Source organism: Mus caroli, unplaced genomic scaffold, assembly GCF_978045245.1.
Source record: "Mus caroli unplaced genomic scaffold, Mus_caroli_1 scaffold_18, whole genome shotgun sequence".
NCBI lineage: Eukaryota > Metazoa > Chordata > Mammalia > Rodentia > Muridae > Mus > Mus caroli.
In genome coordinates, this window is record NW_028227273.1 from 65,840,032 (window position 1) to 65,860,438 (window position 20,407).

The following is a 20,407-nucleotide window of genomic DNA, read 5'->3' on the forward strand; positions in this document are numbered from 1 at the left end:
TGGCCCGGGGTGTGCTCCTGACAGCCTTGCTAACAGGTGACAGAGTGTGACAGTCAACCAAGTGACTGGGCATAGGTCACTCCAAGTTCTTAGTCTTGAAACTGAATAGACTCAGCTTGGAGAGGTCCAGGGAAAAGGATACACTCAAACGGGCATGGCTGCACCATAGCCTATGGGTGCAGTTACATGTATCCAGAAGTGCACATCTGGGAAGCCTCATTGTTGAGAGCACTGCAGGGCTCTGTGAACACTGGCTAGGCAGTGGGTACAGACTCTGGGCTGACAGGGTGCACCATGCTCATGTTTCTCAATGAAAGTCTGGAGTAACCCACACAGTTGAAGTTCTGAAATGTGTTCTCTTGTTTTTCCATGTGGAGGAGTCAGGAACCCCATCTTAACACAGAGAAAGTACCATTCAAGCTTGCCTATGGGTTTGAGGGCATTTTTTTTTTTTTTTTCGAGACAGTGTTCCTCTGTAGCTCTGGCTGTCCTGGAACTCACTTTGTAGACCAGGCTGGCCTCGAACTCAGAAATCCGCCTGCCTCTGCCTCCCAAGTGCTGGGATTAAAGGCGTGCGCCACCACGCCGGGCTAACTGGTTGGATATGAAGCATTTCCTAACAGGCTCTTGTGTGGATTCGATCAAGACATCCGGAGGTGACTAGGTCATGATTACCCTACAGAGGAATTCATAATTTTTTTAATGAATCCAGATTTAAATGTTTTTTTTAAAAAAAGATTTATTTTATATATGCGAATACACTGTAGCTGTAGGTTGTGAGCCTTCATGTGGTTGTTTGGGATTGAACTTTTAGGACCTCTGCTCGCTCTGGTCAACTCTGCTCGATCAGTCCTTGCTTGCTCTGGCCCTGGCTTCAGACACACCAGAAGAGGGCATCAGATCTCATTATGGGTGGTTGTGAGCCATCATATGGTGGCTGGAATGTGAACTCAGGACCTTTGGAAGATCCGTCAGTGCTTTTACCCGCTGAGACATCTTGCCAGCCCGGGATTCATTATTTGATGGCTCTATTGGGAAGAACTGGAGATGTGTGTAGGTGACACCCGTGACTGTGGGAGGCAGACTACTGTAAGCCCCTTCCTTGTCCCTCTCTTGCTTCCTGGTACCAAGAAGTAAGCAACCCGGCCATTCATGAGCCATGTGCTTTCATCTGGAGCAGTGGTGCCCACACTCAGGATAGTGGGATTTCTTGGAAATTGTAAACCCAGATCTTTTCCTCAGGTAACATCAGATGCCTGGCTAACAAACTGGCTGTCAGAGCGTAGGCCTGCTGTTGTTCATTACTTATTTTTCCCTTTTTTTTTTTTTTTCTGCCTCTTGGAATTAGCTGGCTTTTTTAGCGGTCTAGCTCTGAATTTGTGATCTTCCCAAGTGCTGGATTATAGACATGCAACCACACACAGCACCCTGGCCATGTTGTAAACCACTTTGGTTTACCTGTGGTGTCTCCTCTTTCCATAGGATGTATGTATTTTAAGTAGTATTGAGGTTTTTTTTTTTTAAGATTTATTTATTATATGTGAGTACACTGTAGCTGTCTTCAGACACTCTGGAAGAGGGCGTTAGATCTTGTTACAGATGGTTGTAAGCCATCATGTGGTTGCTGGGATTTGAACTCAGGACCTTTGGGAGAGCAGTCGGTGCTCTTAACCGCTGAGCCATCTCACCAGCCCCATAGTATTGAGTTTGTATGTAACTTGTCATCATCTGTCATCTACCAGTTCAAGTAACAGGCACTTTAACTCCCAATACTGCCCTTTAAATCTCTGTCACTGTCGACTGCTGTGTCTCTGCTGAGAGTCAAAGTTTTGCATGAAAGCATGTTTTTGTTTCTTGTCTGACCTCCTGGCGTGCCCCAAGTTCCAAGGTTTCTTCTGTCTGGCTAACTTTCCCACCACCTACTTAGGGACAATTTCTGGTGACGGTTTCTTTTCTTTTCTTTTTTTTTTTAAAGATTTATTTATTTTATATATGTGAGTACACTGTAGCTGTCTTCAGACACACCAGAAGAAGGCATCAGATCCCATTACAGATGGTTGTGAGCCACCATGTGGTTGCTGGGATTTGAACTCAGGACCTCTGGAAGAGCAGTCAGTGTTCTTACCTGCTGAGCCATCTCTCCAGCCCAGAGTTTCTTCATTTTCTTTCACCCCAAATGCCCCCGTTTTCACTGAGGTAGGATTCTGGCTTGTCAGCTCATCCTCTCTCTCCTCACCCGCTTCCCTTTACTCTCTTTTGGGTTAGGGTCTCACCTTAGTCCAGAAACGTACTGGCACTCACACTGCAACCCAGAGTAACTCAAATTGTGGCAGGCACACCTCCTGCCTTAGCTCCCCATGTCATAAGATTATGAGACAAGCCATGCACCACCAGGTCCAGCTTCGAGGGCAGAAGACAAGTCTTGTGTCTTTAAAATGGCCTCTTCTGTGTTGGTGAGGTCCTTACCCTCCCCCACCTCTTCTCTTGCCAGTCTCAAGAATTATCTTTTCTGGGCTGGTGAGATGGCTCAGCGGTTAAGAGCACCGACTGCTCTTCCAAAGGTCCTGAGTTCAAATCCCAGCAAGCACATGGTGGGATCCGTAACGAAATCTGATGCCGTCTTCTAGAATGTCTGAAGACAGCTACAGTGTACTTACATATAATAAATAAATTAATACATATTTAAAAAAAAGAATCATCTTTTCTCCAGAAGTCTGATTATGCTGCACTAGTTCCCTGGCAAGGATTTCTTTGGGCTGAGTCTGTTTTAAGATTTGTTCAGTTGTCTGCAAGTTTGTGTCTCTTGCCAGCATTGGGATTTGGGCATTTGTTGGTTTATTTAGTACTAAGTTTCCTTTTGAAACAGACCTACCAGATAATCTGGCTGGCCTGCAGCTCTGCCAGGCTGCTCTTCATTCATGACCTTCCTAAAAGCTGACTACTGACATGTGCCATACACAGGACTGACAAGCAGCTTTTCTTCTGGAATCTGGACTTGAGTCTTATTTAAACCTGTTTGAGCTGCTGATGTTCACTGCTACTCTGAAAGAGAAGGCGACAGACACGGCACCCTTACAGGCACGCTGGGCAGAAATCCACGTTCCTCCCCTGACTCGGCTGCCCTGGGGGGTACAGCTCCTCCTCACGGGGGCACTGGACATGCCTCATGAAGAGCCTGCAGGACCTTGCACTGCTGGGGTATCTTGCAGCGGAGCTCGGAGTTCAGCTAACGTCCAGCAGAGACCAGAAACACCTTGCCTTTTGAGGCTGCCTTTCCCGGGGCTGACCTAGAATGGCTGTCGCTTGGCTGAGTTAACTGTTGTTTGCACTGTTAATCTGTCCCAGGTTTAAACTGTACTAGAAAGGGAAAGCAGATGTTCCTGCTTACATGTGACGGCTATTATCAGCCCACCCTTTGTTTCATGTGGCCCAAACATGAATTCCAATCGTTGGCTTTTATGAATGCAGTGCAGAGATGTTTGGCTGTATATACAGCTATGCGCATGAAAATGTACTTGGAAGTTTTTACAGCATGCCTGGAAGGGCTTCTGATAGCAAGACCCTGAGACAGAGCCTAGGCAGTGAGCTGTGTGGGCACAACACCAGGCAACTAAGGTGGAGCCGTTCCCTCAGCTTTAGGCCCCATGCTGTTAGAGATGCTCGGTGGCCATCTGGGAAAGCCCACGGCATGAAGACCCGTCTGTGGCCCGGCTTCCCTTCCTGGTTCACAGTCATGTCCTTGTGGGACCTGCTTCAAACAGGGACTGTTCCAGGGCTGGCTTGGCATCTACCTGCTGAAGGACAGGAGACTGCCAAACTGTTATCCAAGTCAAGCAGAGGACATGTGTCCCTGACCTGCTGGCATCTGGCCTGTGTCCACAGTTAACACCAAAAAAGCAGCTTTGCAATTCAGAGACCCCAGAGCTATGGCCGGTTTCTAGCGCTCTCCTTTATTAGCTTAGTCAGTCCTAAGCTGTACAGCTATGGAAGTGAGAAACCGAGCTGGAAGCCCAGGGTGTGCACACTGTGCAGTGAGGTGGTCTATGCCGATGCACAGGTTGGTTATGTTTGGTACCACAAGGTGTTTATAATTCAAACAAAATCGGACAGATTAACAATTTTATGTACAATAAAACAAAAGGGGGAATTCAAGTATCAAAATATGGAAACAAAGATTAAATAACATTTTTCTTACAATCCAGTCCCACTGTCCACCATGAGCAGTAACTCCCATGGCCGGCAGGCAGCGCTGGTCCCGGCACCTCACAAGCTAACTGTGAACTGTCTTGATGATTGCAGCCATGGGTTCTGAGTGCTCAAACCCAAGGTTTCTCAGAACCCCCCAGTGGGCAACCTCAGAGTCCAAAGTCCCCTGCTGGGACACAGGGCCTGCAGGGCGGCAGGCCAGCCAAGAGGCAAGCAAGGGAGCCTGTGGCCGCTGCGTGAGGGACTGGGCACATCTTGCCACTCCCACCAGAACGGCTCCTTCACAGTTCAGGCACAGCCTTGGTTTCACACAAGCGCCAAAGGCAGAACCTTCCATGTGGCACCTGTCCTGAAAAGGAGAGACCCACCCAGAGGAGGAGAGGAATTTCTTAACTATTCAGAAACCAATCTTGAAAGGGACGCAGAGCAGACAAGCCAAGATTTTCTGGTAGAAAACACCCTGAATAAATAAGACCTAGCAGCGTCAAGAGGAGGAAGTGCCTGCCTGTGACTTTAGAACAGAGTGCAGCTTGAACTCATCGTAGTGTCTACAGTGTTCCCCTGGGCTTTGCGCCCACTGCAGAGCCCACTGAGCTCACCTCTGGCAGAGGGAAGGGGCTCGGCATAACTGAGCCAGGCACCTAGGGTCTCTCTGGGAGCCGAGGGCGGCTTTTCAGGGCAGAGAGCGCGAGGCAGGAGAGGAAGTACTACCTGCACCTAGCAGCGGAGGCCCTGGCTCCTTCCCAGAGAGGAGTTGTACCCAGCAGCTGCTGCACTGAATGCAGCAGGCAGACAGCCCGCAGGTCTACAGAGGGAAACCCTGCTTTCCACACTGAGCAGCCACAAGGTGGCAGTGCCCAGGATTGCTCCCTGCACAGGCCCAGGATTGCAGCTCATGGCCACTGTTCAGGCCTGGCCTCCTGTCCCCAGGACCAGGATGGGTGCTGCCCGGAGAACCTGAAGCCTGCTCACGTACCCATGGGCCAGGGCTTCTCTTTTTGCTCCCTACTCTGGAAAAGCTGGTGAGAGGCCTGGTTGGTCCCCCGACCCCAGCAGTCTGCCCCTCACTGCTCCTTAAGCCCAGGAGGTGGCTCACCACCCAAATCACTTTAAAAAGCAAAGCAAGCTAGCAGAAGAGCTAAAGCAACACCAGCTTGACCTCAAGACCATAGCGGGGTGCGGGGGGGAAATGGGGTGCAGGGGGGGAATAAGACTGTTCTCTGACTAGCCTTTTCCACATCTGGAACAGATGTGCCCAGCTTGCCACACAGGATACAACAGTCAACAAGCATCAGAGAGAGGCAGATCCAGTCCCCAGCTGTCAAGCTGCAGTCATAACTGACATTGCCATCAATGCCCCAACAACTTCTCCCTTCCTACGTGGCTCCATTGGCCCAGCAGCAGCATGGGGACAGCCGCCTGCGGCAGTGCTAACGGGGACAGGCAAGTACTCCGGAGTCCCCCGCACCAGAAACTACTTGCTTATCCCCACTGGGAACCCCAGGAACGTCTGTGTCATCACCTCAGTAGGCAAGGAAGCCTCGGGCGTGTCCTCATGGCTCTAGCCAGGCCAAGAGCCCATTGTGAAGGCAGAGGCTGTCTGAGGGTTTCAGGCCCGTCTCAGGTCCTGTCTTGTTTAAAGATTGGCAGCTTTACCGAGAGGCCGGAGCCAAGTGTTAAAAATGTATAAAAAGGATTACGTTTCTTATCAAAAACACATGTCCTGGACAGGCCACTTCTTGGGCCATCCAGAGTTCCGGTCTCCTCGGCTAGATGCCTGGTGTCTTCGCTGCCTCCAGGGCAGGGTCCTGCAGGTGGCGGCAGGCCCAGGCCGAGCAGGTGACAGGAGGTCCTACGGCAGGACTGGGCCTGGGTCTTCAGTGCTGCAGATGAGGCTCTCGGGGCTGGGGCAGGAGCCTGCGCCCCACGGCTACTTCTGCAAAGCAGGGTGGCTCCTCAGTGGCTCAGCTTGGCAGAAGCAAACAGTGGGGGAGGAGAGAGTTAACCAATGAGTCTGCATAAGGCGGAGGACATGGAAAGGGACACAGAGCAGACAAAGGTCCCTGCCTCCCTGGAGCCCTCCACAGCCTACAGCCCACTGTTGCTCCTGGCCCATCTGCTCAGAAAGGCACAAGGAAAGGCAGGCAGCCGAAGGGCCCACCCTGGCATATGGCTCGGGTGCTGACTGGCTTGGGCAGACACTGCACTCTACTGTCTGCACCACGGCCACAGGGGTCACTTCTGTCTCCTGCCATCTAGACTGATCTTTCCACATCAGGGCACGTGAGGCTTCCTCCGAAATTCAGCTCCATGGCGCTAGCTCCCAGGCAGGTGCTTGGGGACGGCTGGACGATGGCTGTCTCAGGACCCCACCACCAGAGGAAGTATGAGAACGCTCCCCGACACCACTGAAGCTGCTCAGCTCCACCCTGTCCAAGGGCAGCTCCACTCCGAGAAGGAAGAAGGTGCACTTGTGTGCAGGGCACACCTCAGTGAGCTGGATTCCAGAACCAGGCCCACAGCACAGAAAGGGGCCAAGCACACACAGGTCCCTCAGGAACCTGTAGTTCGGAGGGTCACAGCTCATGGTATTAGAGCCAACTCATGCAGAAGGGCATGGCTGGCCCCAACCTTCCCCCTACAGATAGTCTGTCCCTGGTGAAGCCGTATCACCGGGCCTGACCAGGAGGGAAACCAGCACCTGAGAGCAGCTGTGTGTATGGCATCCTGGCACTGGGAGGTCACAGTGGTGGTTGGGTCAGGAAAGGTGACAACTGGTAGCTCTTGGCATCCAGCTGTGACCCAGGCGAGGAGAGCAACCTCAGAGGGAGCTACTGTGGTTCTGCTGGAAGACTACCCTCACCTCACAGTGCCTGGCACAGAGGCTTTGGGGGCCTCAACCCCACTCTGGTGCCTATGAGGCCCCCTTCAAAGGCAAGTCACCCCCCAAGCTGTCCTCAGCCCAAGGGGAGGATTCACAGTGTTGGGTGGTGTAAGCAGGAGCTGCTGCCAGGAGGGCAGGTCCCAGGGAGGCGGGGCCTTGGTGGCCGCAGCTGGAAGGAGAGTTGAGAGCAGAAGATCGGGTGGCAAAGGCACAGTGGGGTAGCGGAGACAGAGCAGCATTAGAAGATAGTGGTCTCGTACTTGGTGCTGAGGCTCCGCTTCGAATCTGGCTTTGGGTCCACGATCCAGGAAACACTAGCGTGGGACGGGGCCTCTTGGTCAGAATCAGGAGGTTCCAGCTGCCAAACAAGGAGAGAGCGGGGGTCAGGACTCAAAGTGGGCCCTCTGCACTAGGATGGCATACCTGCCCCTCTCTTAAGCATCTGAGGGATTGGCACATCCAGGAACAATTCGCAGCTGCTCTTTGAGGGCCATTCAACCAAAGGAACCTTGCCCCACTGATTTAATGCTCTAAGCCTTAGTATGGTCATGGTAGGCAGGAAGGGAGCAGCCCCTAGCCCTTGGGTCCCTCTGGTGGGCAGAGGAGCTCAGCCTGGGGCAAGACCACAGCACTCATCCCAGACCTTTGCAGAGGACACATGACAGAGACAAAGGGCAGAACACACAGAGGGAATCTCCAGGAAGGAGAAGAGCGTCACAAAGGCAGAGCATGAGGCCAAGGTATGAGACAGCTCACGGGCACTTTGGGGAGCCTGACACACAAGACAGCGGGAGGCGGAAAGACCTTGACTCCAGGACTAACGGACGGCAGCGGTAGGTAGGAAGGACGGTGAGTGGTGCAGGTGTGACAGTGACAACAGCGAGAGTCGGGGGGCACCGGCACCTGGGGCGCAGAGCAAAGCAGACAGACACAGGGATGTCACAGGGTGCTTGCTGCAGCTGTATGCAGCAGCCCCATGATGACCGTGCCCTGGGTTGGGCCCGACAAGGGAAGAAGGGAAGACACTGCCCTCTCCTGCCAGAGGAACCCGGGTTGGAGGTTGAGGGGGAGCTAAAGGAAGTGGGTAGGCCGCTCTCCCAGGACAGCTGCCAAGGGGTGAGAAGACACTGGCTGTGCCCCGCTCCACCCGAGCCCTGGGGTGCCCTGGAGGCTGGAGGGCACGTACTGCAGATTTCCTCATGCCGACCCGAGGCTTAGGCACTGGTTTGGAGGATTTTGTCTCAATCATCGAAGCTGCAGAGGCCGCCATGGTCCTGGATTTCTGGGCTTGGAGGGCCAGCTGATAGGCCACCTCGAATGCCTGCCCCAGGGTCAGGATGATCTCGTAGGTCAGGTTCTGGGAAGAAGCAGAGTGCCAGCTAGCAGCGCAGCTTCCTGCAGACCCGTCCTCCTCACGGGGAGCAGGAAACATTATTATTATTATTATTATTATTGAAAACACAGATTTGTTTCAAAGTGGTCAGCAAGGAATCTTAGCAGAATAGCGTTTCTTCAGACAAGACTCTGCTTCAAGCACTAGGTGAATGCAAACCCAGCCGACTGCATCATATTCTAAGAGGGAATGCCCGCAGCAGAGCCCTAGTGTCTTGGGGGCTACGCCCTCTCTGGAGTCTTTCCATGGCTGGCTTGTGAGCTAACCAGCATCAGCCTCTTTCCAAGGAGGAGTGACTGGGGACGAATAATGTATAGAATGTACCCTAAGCCCATCTCAGTGCGGTACATTAGCAGCGTGGGTGCCTATGTGAACCGCAGGGGGAGAGCTGTGTTAGCTAACCCACGTCATCTTCAGGGCAGCCCCAGATGGGGAAAGGAGAGGTAGCATTTCTAGATCATGGAGTTAGCTAGCTGTCAGAGGCAAAACCGGACATCTGGTGCCACGGGCTAGGGCTGAAGGACTTCCTGCAGCTTGTGTGTGGAGGAAGCCCCAGAGAGCTGGACACTGGACACTTCCTGCTGTGAGAAGGGGCAAGGAGAGCTGAGGCCAGAGTGTATGGCCACCAGCAGCCTGGGGAGCTGGGAATAGTGGGTCGACCCAGGAAATGTGTAGCTAGGAAACCAGGTGACACCCAGGCCCAGGGTGCTTCCATCTGGGCTGCTACTCACGGCTGTAAAAAGGACTGCGATGGACATTGCTGGGCCACTGCTGTCTTTTCAGGCCACAGTCTGCGACCATCACAGGGACACTCACCACATCCACTGTGCTGAAAACATGGCAGTAGTGGTGGCTCGTCTGCAGGTCCTTGGTGATGTAGGCGAAGGTACACAGGTCCTCTGGGTCCTGTGCGGCGCAGGAAATGTTCCGGATCTCGTGCTCAGCAATGACGTTCTGCCAGGAAAAGTGCATTCTGGGACTCCTGGGCTCCTCAGGGCGTGCCTCTGAGTTTACCACCCTACTTTTTTTTTAATCAGCCTGGAACTCCAGACAAACCCCACTTTTCCTCACTGGGTTTGAGGGCTGTCTGAGCCTGCTCATTTAGCCACAGGGCCTCACTCCTGACTGTGGCCAACAGGCAGCAAAATGTTCCCAGGCAAATGAACACATGTTCCATCTGCTCCAGAGAAGGGCAGAGGATGGCTCTTAGGAGGTGGACCCCAGGCAGTCTGTATCTCAGTTAAGGAGCCAGGAAGGGCCAGTGCTAAGGAAGAGGATAAGCAGTTGGGACAGAAATCGGGTTCCAGCGATGGACAGGCACCATGGAAGTCGAGCCTCTGGGGTGGCTAACCTGGCCGTGCGGTTCTCACACCTTTGCAAGGATGTCTGTGGAGGATTTCAGAAATGAGGGCTGGAGAAAGATTAGGATGCTGCCAGCAGTGCTTGATGGGAAATTCTGGAGAGAGACTGTGCTCATGACGGTGTCTACTGCGGACTGGACCATTCATGTTATACTGTGACAAAGAACTTTACACTCTGCCCTGTCCCCAGACTGAGATACTGAGGGTGATGATGACAGACTCCTGGACCCAGGAGGGGGCAGGGAGGAAGAAGAGGAGGAGGAGGAGGAGAGGGAGGTGGAGGTGGCAGTGGTGGCGGTAGCGGCAGTAGCCGCGACACCCAGCATGTAAGAGGGAGTATGGCTATAGCTGTTCTAGTCAGGCTTACAGGCTTACAGGGAGAACTGGGAAGAGTAACCAAGGGACAAAGATATAAAAGGCATGTAGTTGGGTCACAAGAACTGGATGAAGCCAGCCCAGGGAGGACATGGTGTCTGAAGACAGTGAGAACACTATAAAGGAGTCAAATGCTGTGTGCTGGAATAGCAGGAATGACTTTGGAGATAGTTCTGGCATTGGGCAGACCCAACCCAGGACTAATTCAAGAGTCCAGAGGAGAACTCACTGGGCTGTCTTCTCCTGAGAAGAGCCAGCTCCAGTCTGCTTGTAACGGCCACCCAGAAACATGTCTCTCCAGGATCTACTTGATCACGCTCAGCCATCTAAGTACTCAAAGCTTGCCCCAGCCCTGGTCCAGAAGGGCCCCCTACTCCTTAGTAGATGGAGATCTTGGCATCACCTACGTGGTGTGAAGAATGTAAATGATACGGGCCATGGAGGCCTGCACCCCAGCTTCAGAGGAAGGCCTGGGCCCTGGCAGCGTGGGAGTTTGCAAGAGGGAGCTGTGAGACTGGGAAGGGGAAGGCAGTGGGGACTCAGAAAATGCAGGGTTGGCACCAGGAACATGGATGCTGCCCAGGGAAGGCTAGGAGCAGTGGCCAGAGCTGAAACACCAGGGCCTCCCTTGCCCACTGGTGCTCGCAGGACCACCCCACATGCCTAGGTGCCAGACATGCTGTGGGCATTGTTTACCTTGCCGGATTCTTGGTTGCTTTGGTCTGGCCTTTGCTTGCTATTTTATTTCTTCCTTTTAGAGTGAAAAAAATGCTTATTCTGTACTACTTGTTATCTCAGGAGTGTGCAGTTTCTGATTTTTATTTATAAAGTAAATGTGTTTTATGTGTATGAAGTTTCCCCTGTATGTGTGTCCATGGATCACATGTGTGCCTGGTGCTTACAGAGGCCAGAAGAGGGCATTAGATGTCTCTGGAAGTGGAGTATAGATAGGTTTTGTGCCACCATGCGGGGGGCAGCCAGTGCTGTGAGCCATTTAACATCTCTTCAACCCTGACTTCTGAGTTTTATAGGAGCTCAAAATTAACAGTTTGCTTTAAAGCTGGACATGGTAGCTTTTAATCTCAGCACTTGGGAGACAGAGGCAGGTGGATTTCTAAGTTTGAAGCCAGCCTGGTCTACAGAGTGAGTTCCCACCCAATCAGGGCTACGTAGTGAGACCCTGTGTAGAAAACATTTGCTTTGAATCTCAGAGGAAGCTTGAACTTGTACTTTTGGAAAGTGCTAGGACTGTATGGGCTCTGAGGATGCTTGCAGGGGGACTGGGTGCATTTGTGTTATGAGATGGTCATGAGCCATTTGGGCCAGAAGCAGAATACTATAGTTAAGACATGAGGTGTCACTGGGCGTGGTGGCACACACCTTTAATCCCAGCACTTGGGAGGCAGAGGCAGCCGGATTTCTGAGTTCAAGGCCAGCCTGGTCTACAAAGTGAGTTCCGGGATAGCCAGGGCTACACAGAGAAACCCTGTCTTGAAAAACAACAACAACAAAAAAGATACGAGGTGTCTCCCTGAAGGTGGGTCCCGGTCGGTGGTGCTGCTATTCTAGAACGTCCCAGAGAGTTGTTCCTGCCTCCCCCACTGCTTTTTGAGCACCATGAGGTGAACAGCCAGTATGGCCTCACCACACGAAGGCAAGTGCGCATGGACCGGCCCTTCTGAACCTGTTATACTGTTCTCTCACATAGAGTCCTCATGGGCAGCGTACCTTGTTGGAGGCATCAATGAACTTGACACCTTTGTACGTGATGGACAGGATGATGGTGGGGATCTTCTTCATGTGCTCCGTTGACCTCTGTAGAAACATGGGGTGGGCTGAGGGTGCGGTTTCTACACAGTTTGGTAGGGCCAGGAGGTCATAGCAGGTGTCCCCTAGCTTGCTGTTCTGGTCAACCCCTCCCACCTACCCACACTTCCCTCCTCATCCTCATGCTATGTTTATGGCTGCTTTGTCTGTGCATTATCATGTGCCTGCCTGGTATCCATGGAGGCAAACAGAGAGTATCGGATCCTGCTGGAACCGGAGTTATGGAAGGTTGTGACTACCAGTGTGGGTGCTGAGAACTGAGCCCAGGTTCTCTGGAAGGGCAGACATCACTCAGCCAGCTTACCCGCATTTTGGCACAGGCATCTTGGGTGGACTCTGTCCCTCGCAGATCTTTGATCAGCATAGAACCCAGATACTGTGGGAATGGGTAAAGAGTGGGCTTAGGGATACTTGTGCTGTCGTGTAGGATGGCCTGGCCAATGTGGGACTATTCTGTTGTTTGACGTTACCTTTCAAAACATGTTCTCCCACCCCGACGGAAAGCTCCCTCCCTGGTTTATTCTCAGGCTAGTGTCTCTCCCCTCAGCACAGCCTGTGGGTCCTAGGTCCAGCCTTGTGAGCAGTTCGAGGACCCAGGTAAGAGGGGGCAGGGAGAGAGGCTGGCCATCTTGGGAGGACAGAGGCAACTCACATTGGCCTCATAACCACAGGACTCAAAGATGAGCTTTTCTGGCTGGTGCTGCCAGCTCTGAACAGGAGCATAGGGCGCGGCCAGGCTGGGTGGACGGAGGGTCAGCTTGGTCTCACTGGGCTCCTCCTGTAGAACACACACAGTTGGACACTACTCACCTGCTCCAGGGAGCTCACAAGTGCACTGCCGGGCTCTAGGACACCCGAAGAGTGGGGAAGCCAGTGACTCCGGCAGGGCAAACTGGAGCCTGAGCAGCCCCAAGGCCACTGGAGGAGCTCCCGGGGCATCACAGGCAGGAAGAGCGAGGATTTCTGACACAGGAACGTGTACATGACAGGCCGAGTGGTGAGCACCATTCGGCATAAAGAACGCAGGCAGCAGCCATGGAGCTGAGCCCTCAGCTTCCTCAGGCCCCTCCCGGGCAATGGATGCACTCTAGATGGACCCTGTGCTAGCAGCTGGAGGGCAGGGACCACCACAATTTATGTAACACTTAATGTGGGAGATGGAGGTGCAGGTTCAGAAAACACCTCAGTTCTGCTTCTACTGTGTGTGGTCTCCACAGAGACCTGAACGATTGGGCACTGTGTAAGAATGTAAGCAGTGCTGTGGGAGGGATGGGACAGGGAGACACACCTTATGGCCTGGAATGTGTGCAGGGCATCAGAGCAGGGAGGTATCTGCTCTCCCAGGAGACACTGCTAGCCTGAGGTCTAGCCGGCTAAAGGAGAGGAGCCAGAGCGTGGCAAGGCAGGAGGACAGACAGGCTGGACCCAAGGAATCTGGGAGGGTCAGGGCCCCAGAGGCTGAGCCCATAAAGCAAGATGACACCAGCATTGTCCTGGGAGGCACAGTGAAGCATGAGAGCACCTGGCTCTGCCTGTAAGCTGGAGCACGGCAGCAGGCACAGCGGGTCCTGGGCTGTGGGGCCGCGGGGAGGGCGGGGCTGGAGGAAAAGCCGCTGAGGAGCTGTGGAGAAGGAAACCCTGGGGATTGAGCCTCATGAGAGAACGGGACTGCTGTGGGGATGAGCAGGGGCCTGCAGGGCCCGACAGGAAGACCATGGCCCAGGAGAGCTTCAGATCTGATGCAGAGATATGGAAGTGTCAGGAGAAAGCTCTTCTCAAAGCTTCTGGAGGCCCAAGGCCTCACCTAGCTCTGGGTAGGGGTGAAGAGGGCAAGTGGCACTGCTCCTGGCACTGACGGCAGCCCACCGATGGCCCCGGCCAACTCTGACCCTCCTGTTTACCTGGACTCGGAAGCGGTCTGCTCGGGAGGCGGTCCCGGGGTCGGGCAGGCTGTCGTGCCGCCTCCTGCTTGTGTCTGCCGAGGGCAGCAGCAGGTCTGCTGACCGCCCTGTGCAGGAATCATTCTGGCTCAGCGGGGACGATGTCTGGGAGATTAAATCTTGGCACTGTTGGGCAAGAAACTGGTGAACTTCCCAGACTGGAGGCATCGCCTGCCCTCGGGCTGCCCAGGGTGGCACAGGGCTGAGCAGCCATGTGGACAGAGGCAGCTAGGCCTTGCCTGTTCCAGGAAGAGCCAAACCTCCCAGCAGCCCACCCTGAAGAGGCCCATACAAGGCTGTGCTGTGGAGAGGGAAGGGCAGGGGCCACTCCCACATTCATCACGAGTGAAACTATCTGCCCTGTCAGCAAAGCAGAGCCCTCTCTCAGGAAAAGCCTCCGAGCAGCGGGCTCCTCCAGTGGGAAGCTGCTCTCCATGGCCCTTCATGTGGCTCCAGCCCTGGCCTGTCTCGGCTTCCTCATGTGTACAAGCTGCGTCTTCATGAGGATGCTGCCAGCACAGCGTTGTGGTGGCCCGCCCATCACAGTTCCGGAGTTTCCAATCAGCAGCCCTAAGCGGCTGTCAGGGACTGGCTGGTCTGAGGAAGCCCCGGCTGCCCCAGGATTTGTAGCTTGGCGGCAAGCACTGGGGTGGGCCCACTGGCGCACTGGAAGGGTCTCTGCAGCAGTAGGTAGAGCTGAGTCTAAGCCCTGGATGTGGGCCTGGCCTGGAACTGGTTAACTTCCTTTCTATAGTCACAGTGCTGGGTCTTCATTAAGAACCACCCCAAGGGGCTGGTGAGATGGCTCAGCAGGTAAGAGCACCCGACTGCTCTTCCAAAGGTCCTTAGTTCAAATCCCAGCAACCACATGGTGGCTCACAACCATCCTTAACAAGATCTGACTCCCTCTTCTGGTGTGTCTGAAGACAGCTGCAGTGTACTTACATGTAATGAATAAATAAATCTTAAAAAAAAAAAAAAGAACCACCCCAAGGATTCTGGGTACAAACAAGAGGTCTCACCTTCAAAAAGGTGAGAAACCACTTTCCTGTGCATGAGCCCAGCGGGCGAGGGCAGGGACTGCTGTGTGCTATCCCAAGAGTCATGTGACCAGGACTAATGCACAAAGTGTGCTTGTGAACTCACTCTTAGCTGGGAAAACCTTGGAGGCTTCTGGGGTGGCTCCTCATAGGGCCTGTCTGCTAGAGAGGCGATAATGCGCTTGCGGTGGCCCAGCAGGTGAACCTTCAGGACCTACAGAGGGGCAGAGGAGCAGTTAGGGGGCGGGGCAGGGTGGGGCGGGGCAGGCCCCCCTCCCCAGGCCTCCCAGGGACACTCACATTGACAAGCTCTAGCTCCCAGAGGTTCTTCACAGTGTCGATGGAGCTGTAGCCACTGGACAGGAAAGAGTGGACATAGTCCTGCAGCCCCAGCGAGTCCAGCCATGAGGGCACTGAGGGGGGGCTGACCCCGTCATAGCCAAGGGCCTTCACCTGTGGTGCAAGGAGGCAGGGAAAGCATCCCTGAGTCACAGGGAAAGAAATACCCTGTGCCTTCCCTCGGCATACCACCACTCTGGGATGCAGAGGCTGCTGGGTGGGGGCAGGAGGTGCTGGTAGGTGAGGAAGACGGGGAGGAGGGGTGAGGATGCTTCTCCTGAGCTAGCTCCAAGAGTCACTTCCTGAGCTCTGGTGAAAGGACCAAGGGCAAGCTGGCCATGACAGTGACAGTCAGGGGTGGTGACTGTGGTCTCAGAGAATGCTCCTCTAGGGCTTCTCTGGGGTCAAGGTAGGTCAGCTTGTCCTCTAATGAGTCAAGAGACTCCAGAGGCGGCTCGAGTGACAGGCCAAGCCCTTGGAACTAGCTCTGTGCCAAGAGGACCCCAGAACCTCCTCAGCTGTCCAGACAAGGCCCTCACTGCCCTGGAGCCCTGCTACCCTCCAAGGGCCTGGGAGCTTTACAGAGAAGCAGGAAGACCCTGGGCCTGCTGGGCTCTGATGAGCGAAGACACAGGATGAGATCTGCACGTCTCAGAGCCAGGCTCCTTTTCTGCTTTGGGTCTATGCCAGCGGTTCTCAACCTTCCTAATGCTGCGTGTGACCCTTTAATCTAGTTCCCCATGGTGTGGTGACACTCAACCCTAGAATTTTGTTGCTACTTCATAACTGTAATTTTGCTACTGTCGTGAACTGTAAATTTCTAACATGCAGGATATCTGATATGTTAGATATGACCCCTGTGACCCAAAAGGGGTTGTAGTCCACAGGTTGAGAATCTCTGGTCCATGGGGTCAGGAGGGCCAAGGCCTGGAGTGGTCACCTTGGGCAAGGAGCGTGCAGCCTGCAGCAGCTTCCGCCGGTGCTGTGGGTCACTGATGCCAATCTCCCTCAGGTCCTGCTCTTCCATCACATTAGACCCCTGAGAGAGAGAGGATGTTAGGTCTTTCCTACACGAGGCCCGGTGTCCAGTCAGGTCAGCCTGCCGTGATGCCACAGCAAACGTTTCTCCATCACAGCCACCAAGAGAAGGCAGAACACTGGACGCCCTGGCCAGCAGCCAGAGTAAGCTGTTGGCAAACCTGCCCATGCCCGTAACGCATGGCACTGTGCTCCCCACAGACACACCTAAGCCTGGGGGAGGAACAGATGCGGCAGGAATCTGACAGGACTATTGAAACAGGGCTCACTGCTGGAGGAAGGGGTCCAGGCTAAGCTTTAGTCAGCATTCTCGCTGCCTTGCCACTATCTGAATAGAGCAGCCCAGGGTAGAGAAGCTACAGAACCCGAGTCCCACAGGGACAGTGGGGACAGCTGGCGGGCCACATGCCTCCTTCCCAAGTACACCACAATGTTGTTAGCCTCTCTGTTAATCTTGGTCACACAGATGGAAAAATTGAGGCACCTGGCCATCAGAATGTTCCAGAACGTATATATGTAGTAGCAGAACTTAGATCTGAGCTAAAGCAGTGTGACTCCACCTGCAGGCCTCAAGGCTGACTGACTCCATACCTGTAGCCCTCAAGGCTGTCTCACTGTAACAACCATGAGAAACAATTGTATTTTTTTGTTTTGTTTTGAGACAGGTTTCTCTCACTGGTACTTCTGGCCTAGAACTCAGAGATCCTCCTGCCTCTGCCTCCCAAGGGCTGGGAATTAAAGGTGTGTGCCATCATGTCTAGTTGTGAGAGTAAATTTTATGGAGTCAAAGTTCATCTTGAAGTCTGTATGTCTTGTACATGCAGTACTGGAGGAAGTGCCATGTGGGTCCTGGGAACAGAACTCTGGTCCTCTGCAAGAGCAGTCAGTGCTCGTAACACCGAGCCGGCTCTCCAGGGCTCAGCCTGAAGTCTGATCTTTCTTCTCCCCTCCCTGTGAAGGGGTTACAGGTGTGTAACCCCACACTGGGCCAGATTAAACACAGGCATCGCACCTGCTAGGCCAGAGATGCACAGGGCACCATTTGTGTAAAGGATATGGGCACGTGTCTCAAAGTCAGCGCGGGCACCCTACATTGGTAGGAGCTTTGTGAGCAATAACCAGCATCTATGTGGGGGTCCCTGCTCCATGTTCTGCATGCTTTGCACACACAAACCCCTTTGGTTACTCTCTCCCAGGCCTTCCCCGCTTGCCTTTTTGTGTTTTCTCCAGTGAGGAAATAGACCTTTCTCTGTGAGCAGGTTAGTTCAGCTACTTCTCTTTGGCTGCAGGACACACTCCCTGCCCACCATGCACAAATCCCCGGGCCAGCTTCTAGGTGATGTACAGATTTCTGTAGTTGATCTGGTAGCTGTCCATCTGGCCCTGCCTGATGACCTTGTTAGCTCTGTCAAGCCCTTGCTTTCATACACTGAAAGCACTGGATCCCACGGGGCATCTCGGTATGCCAGGCTTGGGAAGCCCTTCTAGAGTTATTCTTTAAGCACTGGCATTTTCCTTTGTATATAGTGATGTCCTCAAACTGGCTTTCTTCTCTTCCAGGTAGAAGCTGTCTGTTTCTTTCCTACCAACCTGGAATTACATCTGCAGGTCTGGAGTGGCTGCTTCTGGACCTCTTTCTGGATTCTTTCTACCCCACCTTGTACTTAGATGTGCTAAGTAGCTTGGATCATTGAATGCTATGACCTGGTGGCCCCACCTTTGCCTCTTTAGCTCCTTTGTCCTGGGTGTGCCTTCACCATGGGATAAATGACATTTCACAAGGACCGAAGCAGCCAGGCCCCTTGCCCAGGTGAACTAGTTTTTGAGCTGTCAGTTGGTGGCGGCTGCCTTGCTGAGGCCTGGGGAGGGTCAGAGACACGGGGGCTGTAGGAGAGGGGTGTGGTGTGTGTAGGGTATAGAGCTCATTTAGAATTGTACTTGGCAAGCATGGAGTAAGACCTGAGCTCTCCAGGCTTAGGGTCTCTAGGAGCTCCCACTGTACACGGCAAGTAGGAAAGGCTTGTTTCTGGCTTCCACCAGTTCCTTGACCCCAAAGAGGGACCCAATAAGAGGCACAGTCTGGGTAACTGCTTGGCTTCCATCCTTTTGGCTAAGATCAACTGCATGATGGGAATGAGACCCCGGCAGCAGGTTACTCAGGGAGGGAGGAGGGAGCTGACTCATGCCAGGACTGAGTGTCAGTGTTCACTAGAGCCCTAATAGAAAGACCAGAGCAGGGAGCGCCTCTCCTCTGCCACTTCTGTCTCTGGGTATGGCTGGTGTTCACTCAGTGCTGCCCACTCCACACTAGGAAAATATTTTCCTGAGTACAAAACTGACACAGGCTTATTCCAGAACATTTTGAAGTGAAGGAGGCACAAAGTGTGAAGGTCGTCACCTGCTTACCTGGTCCCTGGGTGGGGTACACCAGCATCTTCCTTTTCCTTTGCCTTTGGCCTCAAGACAGGGTAAGTTTTTCAGAATTAATCTTTGTTGCTGTTATTTTGTGTGGTTCTGTTTTTGAGACAGGATCTCACTATGCCTGGGGTTGGCCTGAAGATAAGCTGACGTAGAACTCACGGAAACCCACCTGCTTCTGCCTCCACATGCCTGGTGATGTCTGGCAATGTCTGTGAGTAAAGCTGTTTGTTTGCAAACCTGGCAGCCTGACTCAATCCCCAGGACCATATGGTAGAAGGGGAAAAAAACCAGCTCCCTAGAGGTGTTCTCTGATCTGTACACGTGTGCATATGCACACACAAACACAAGCAAGCATGTACAAAGACACGAGGGGACATGCAATGTAATAATGATTTTAAAAAGTAACATGGAAGCTGGTTGTGGTGGCTCATATCTGTAACCCAGCACTCAGGAGGCTGAGTGTTCCAGGTCAGCCTAGGCTAGCATGAGACCTTGCCTAACACAAGCTGGGCATGGTGGTGCGCATATGTAATCCTACCACTTGGGAGACTGAGGCAAGAGGATTGGGAGTTCAAGGTTAGCCTGGGCTACACATTTGCAGTTTGGCGGGCCTTGTTCACTTTAAGAGTCGAAGGGCTTGGTTTCAAAGCCTCTCATGTCTTTGGACACTGCAGGTGAAAGTGGGACAGCCCTGTGGATGCCCGGCTGCTGCTCTGCTCTGGAGGAAGGGTGCACACCGCCTACTGCCTCTCAGTGCCCATGCAGTGGCAGCTGCACTCCAGGTAAGGTGATGTTGGCATGCTCCATCTGGAGTATACGTGAATGTGTGGGACCATGAAGGTCATCGGTCCAATGGTAACCAATGCTCCAATGGGAGGATGGACAGAGAGGCCTGCTCCATCTGAAGCTGCTGGGAAGGACCCATGACACAGTCCTCATCTGAGCTCTTAGTACTAAGCGGAACTATGACTTTTCTCCCGAGCTTTCCCTGCCTGTGTCATGGTGACCACGGTGCTTTCACACACTGATGCCATGAGCCTTAGCCTCCACAGGCCAGGCTGCAGATCAGACAGATACCCTGCAATCCCCACACCAGCCTTTTGGAGGATGTATGGCTGGATCACAGATCTAGAGCACCCCTGTGGCTGTCAGTACCCTGAGAAGTCTGGCTCTTGGGGAACAAGACTGACCAGGCCAGAAGGCAGGGCACAGGCTTCTCTGAGAACCCTCCTGCCTATGCCTCAGCTCCACCCACCCTCCTGCTTTGGGTCCTATATCAACTGGACAGAAAATGCCAGCCCAGCAGTTGGCTCACAGAGTGCTGTGCGGAGACAGGCGGCTGAGGCAGGAGGAGAAGCTGGGTGCTGCAGGGCGACTGGGCAGCAGCTCTGCTTAGGCTGGCCATGCTCCTAGGACCAGCAACAGACAGAGGTAACAGGGAGGGACAAAGCCCCAAGCCAGGGGCCATGGGAGCACAGAAGCCATGGCAGGAGATCCAAGACTCTAGGCCATGTGTCGAATAGAATGGCTAATGGGGCTGAAGGAGAACAGGTCTAGGAACTGGGCGGGACACCTTAGGGGCC

At 53.5% G+C, this 20,407-nt stretch overlaps 1 protein-coding gene across 6 annotated transcripts in view; it reads right to left on the bottom strand.

Annotated features, from left to right (window-relative positions):
* Positions 1-2,980: 2,980 nt before the first annotated feature.
* The window catches only part of Anks1a (ankyrin repeat and sterile alpha motif domain containing 1A), a 155,173-nt gene continuing 137,746 nt past the window's right edge, over positions 2,981-20,407 (bottom strand). The window contains exons 15-26 of one of the 6 annotated variants that reach the window (XM_021185969.3): positions 16,306-16,404; positions 15,327-15,479; positions 15,133-15,240; positions 13,948-14,112; positions 12,699-12,824; positions 12,351-12,422; positions 11,948-12,034; positions 9,300-9,437; positions 8,277-8,447; positions 7,895-7,993; positions 7,351-7,448; positions 2,991-6,174 (exon numbers count right to left, since the gene is read on the bottom strand). In XM_021185969.3, the coding sequence (XP_021041628.1) occupies positions 6,171-6,174; positions 7,351-7,448; positions 7,895-7,993; positions 8,277-8,447; positions 9,300-9,437; positions 11,948-12,034; positions 12,351-12,422; positions 12,699-12,824; positions 13,948-14,112; positions 15,133-15,240; positions 15,327-15,479; positions 16,306-16,404 (1,320 nt within the window). In that variant the 3' untranslated portion in view covers positions 2,991-6,170. Of the gene's footprint in view, positions 7,449-7,894; positions 7,994-8,276; positions 8,448-9,299; positions 9,438-11,947; positions 12,035-12,350; positions 12,423-12,698; positions 12,825-13,947; positions 14,113-15,132; positions 15,241-15,326; positions 15,480-16,305; positions 16,405-20,407 lie in introns of all 6 variants that reach the window. The other 5 variants (XM_021185968.3, XM_021185970.3, XM_021185972.2 and 2 more) reach the window with 5 other exon arrangements.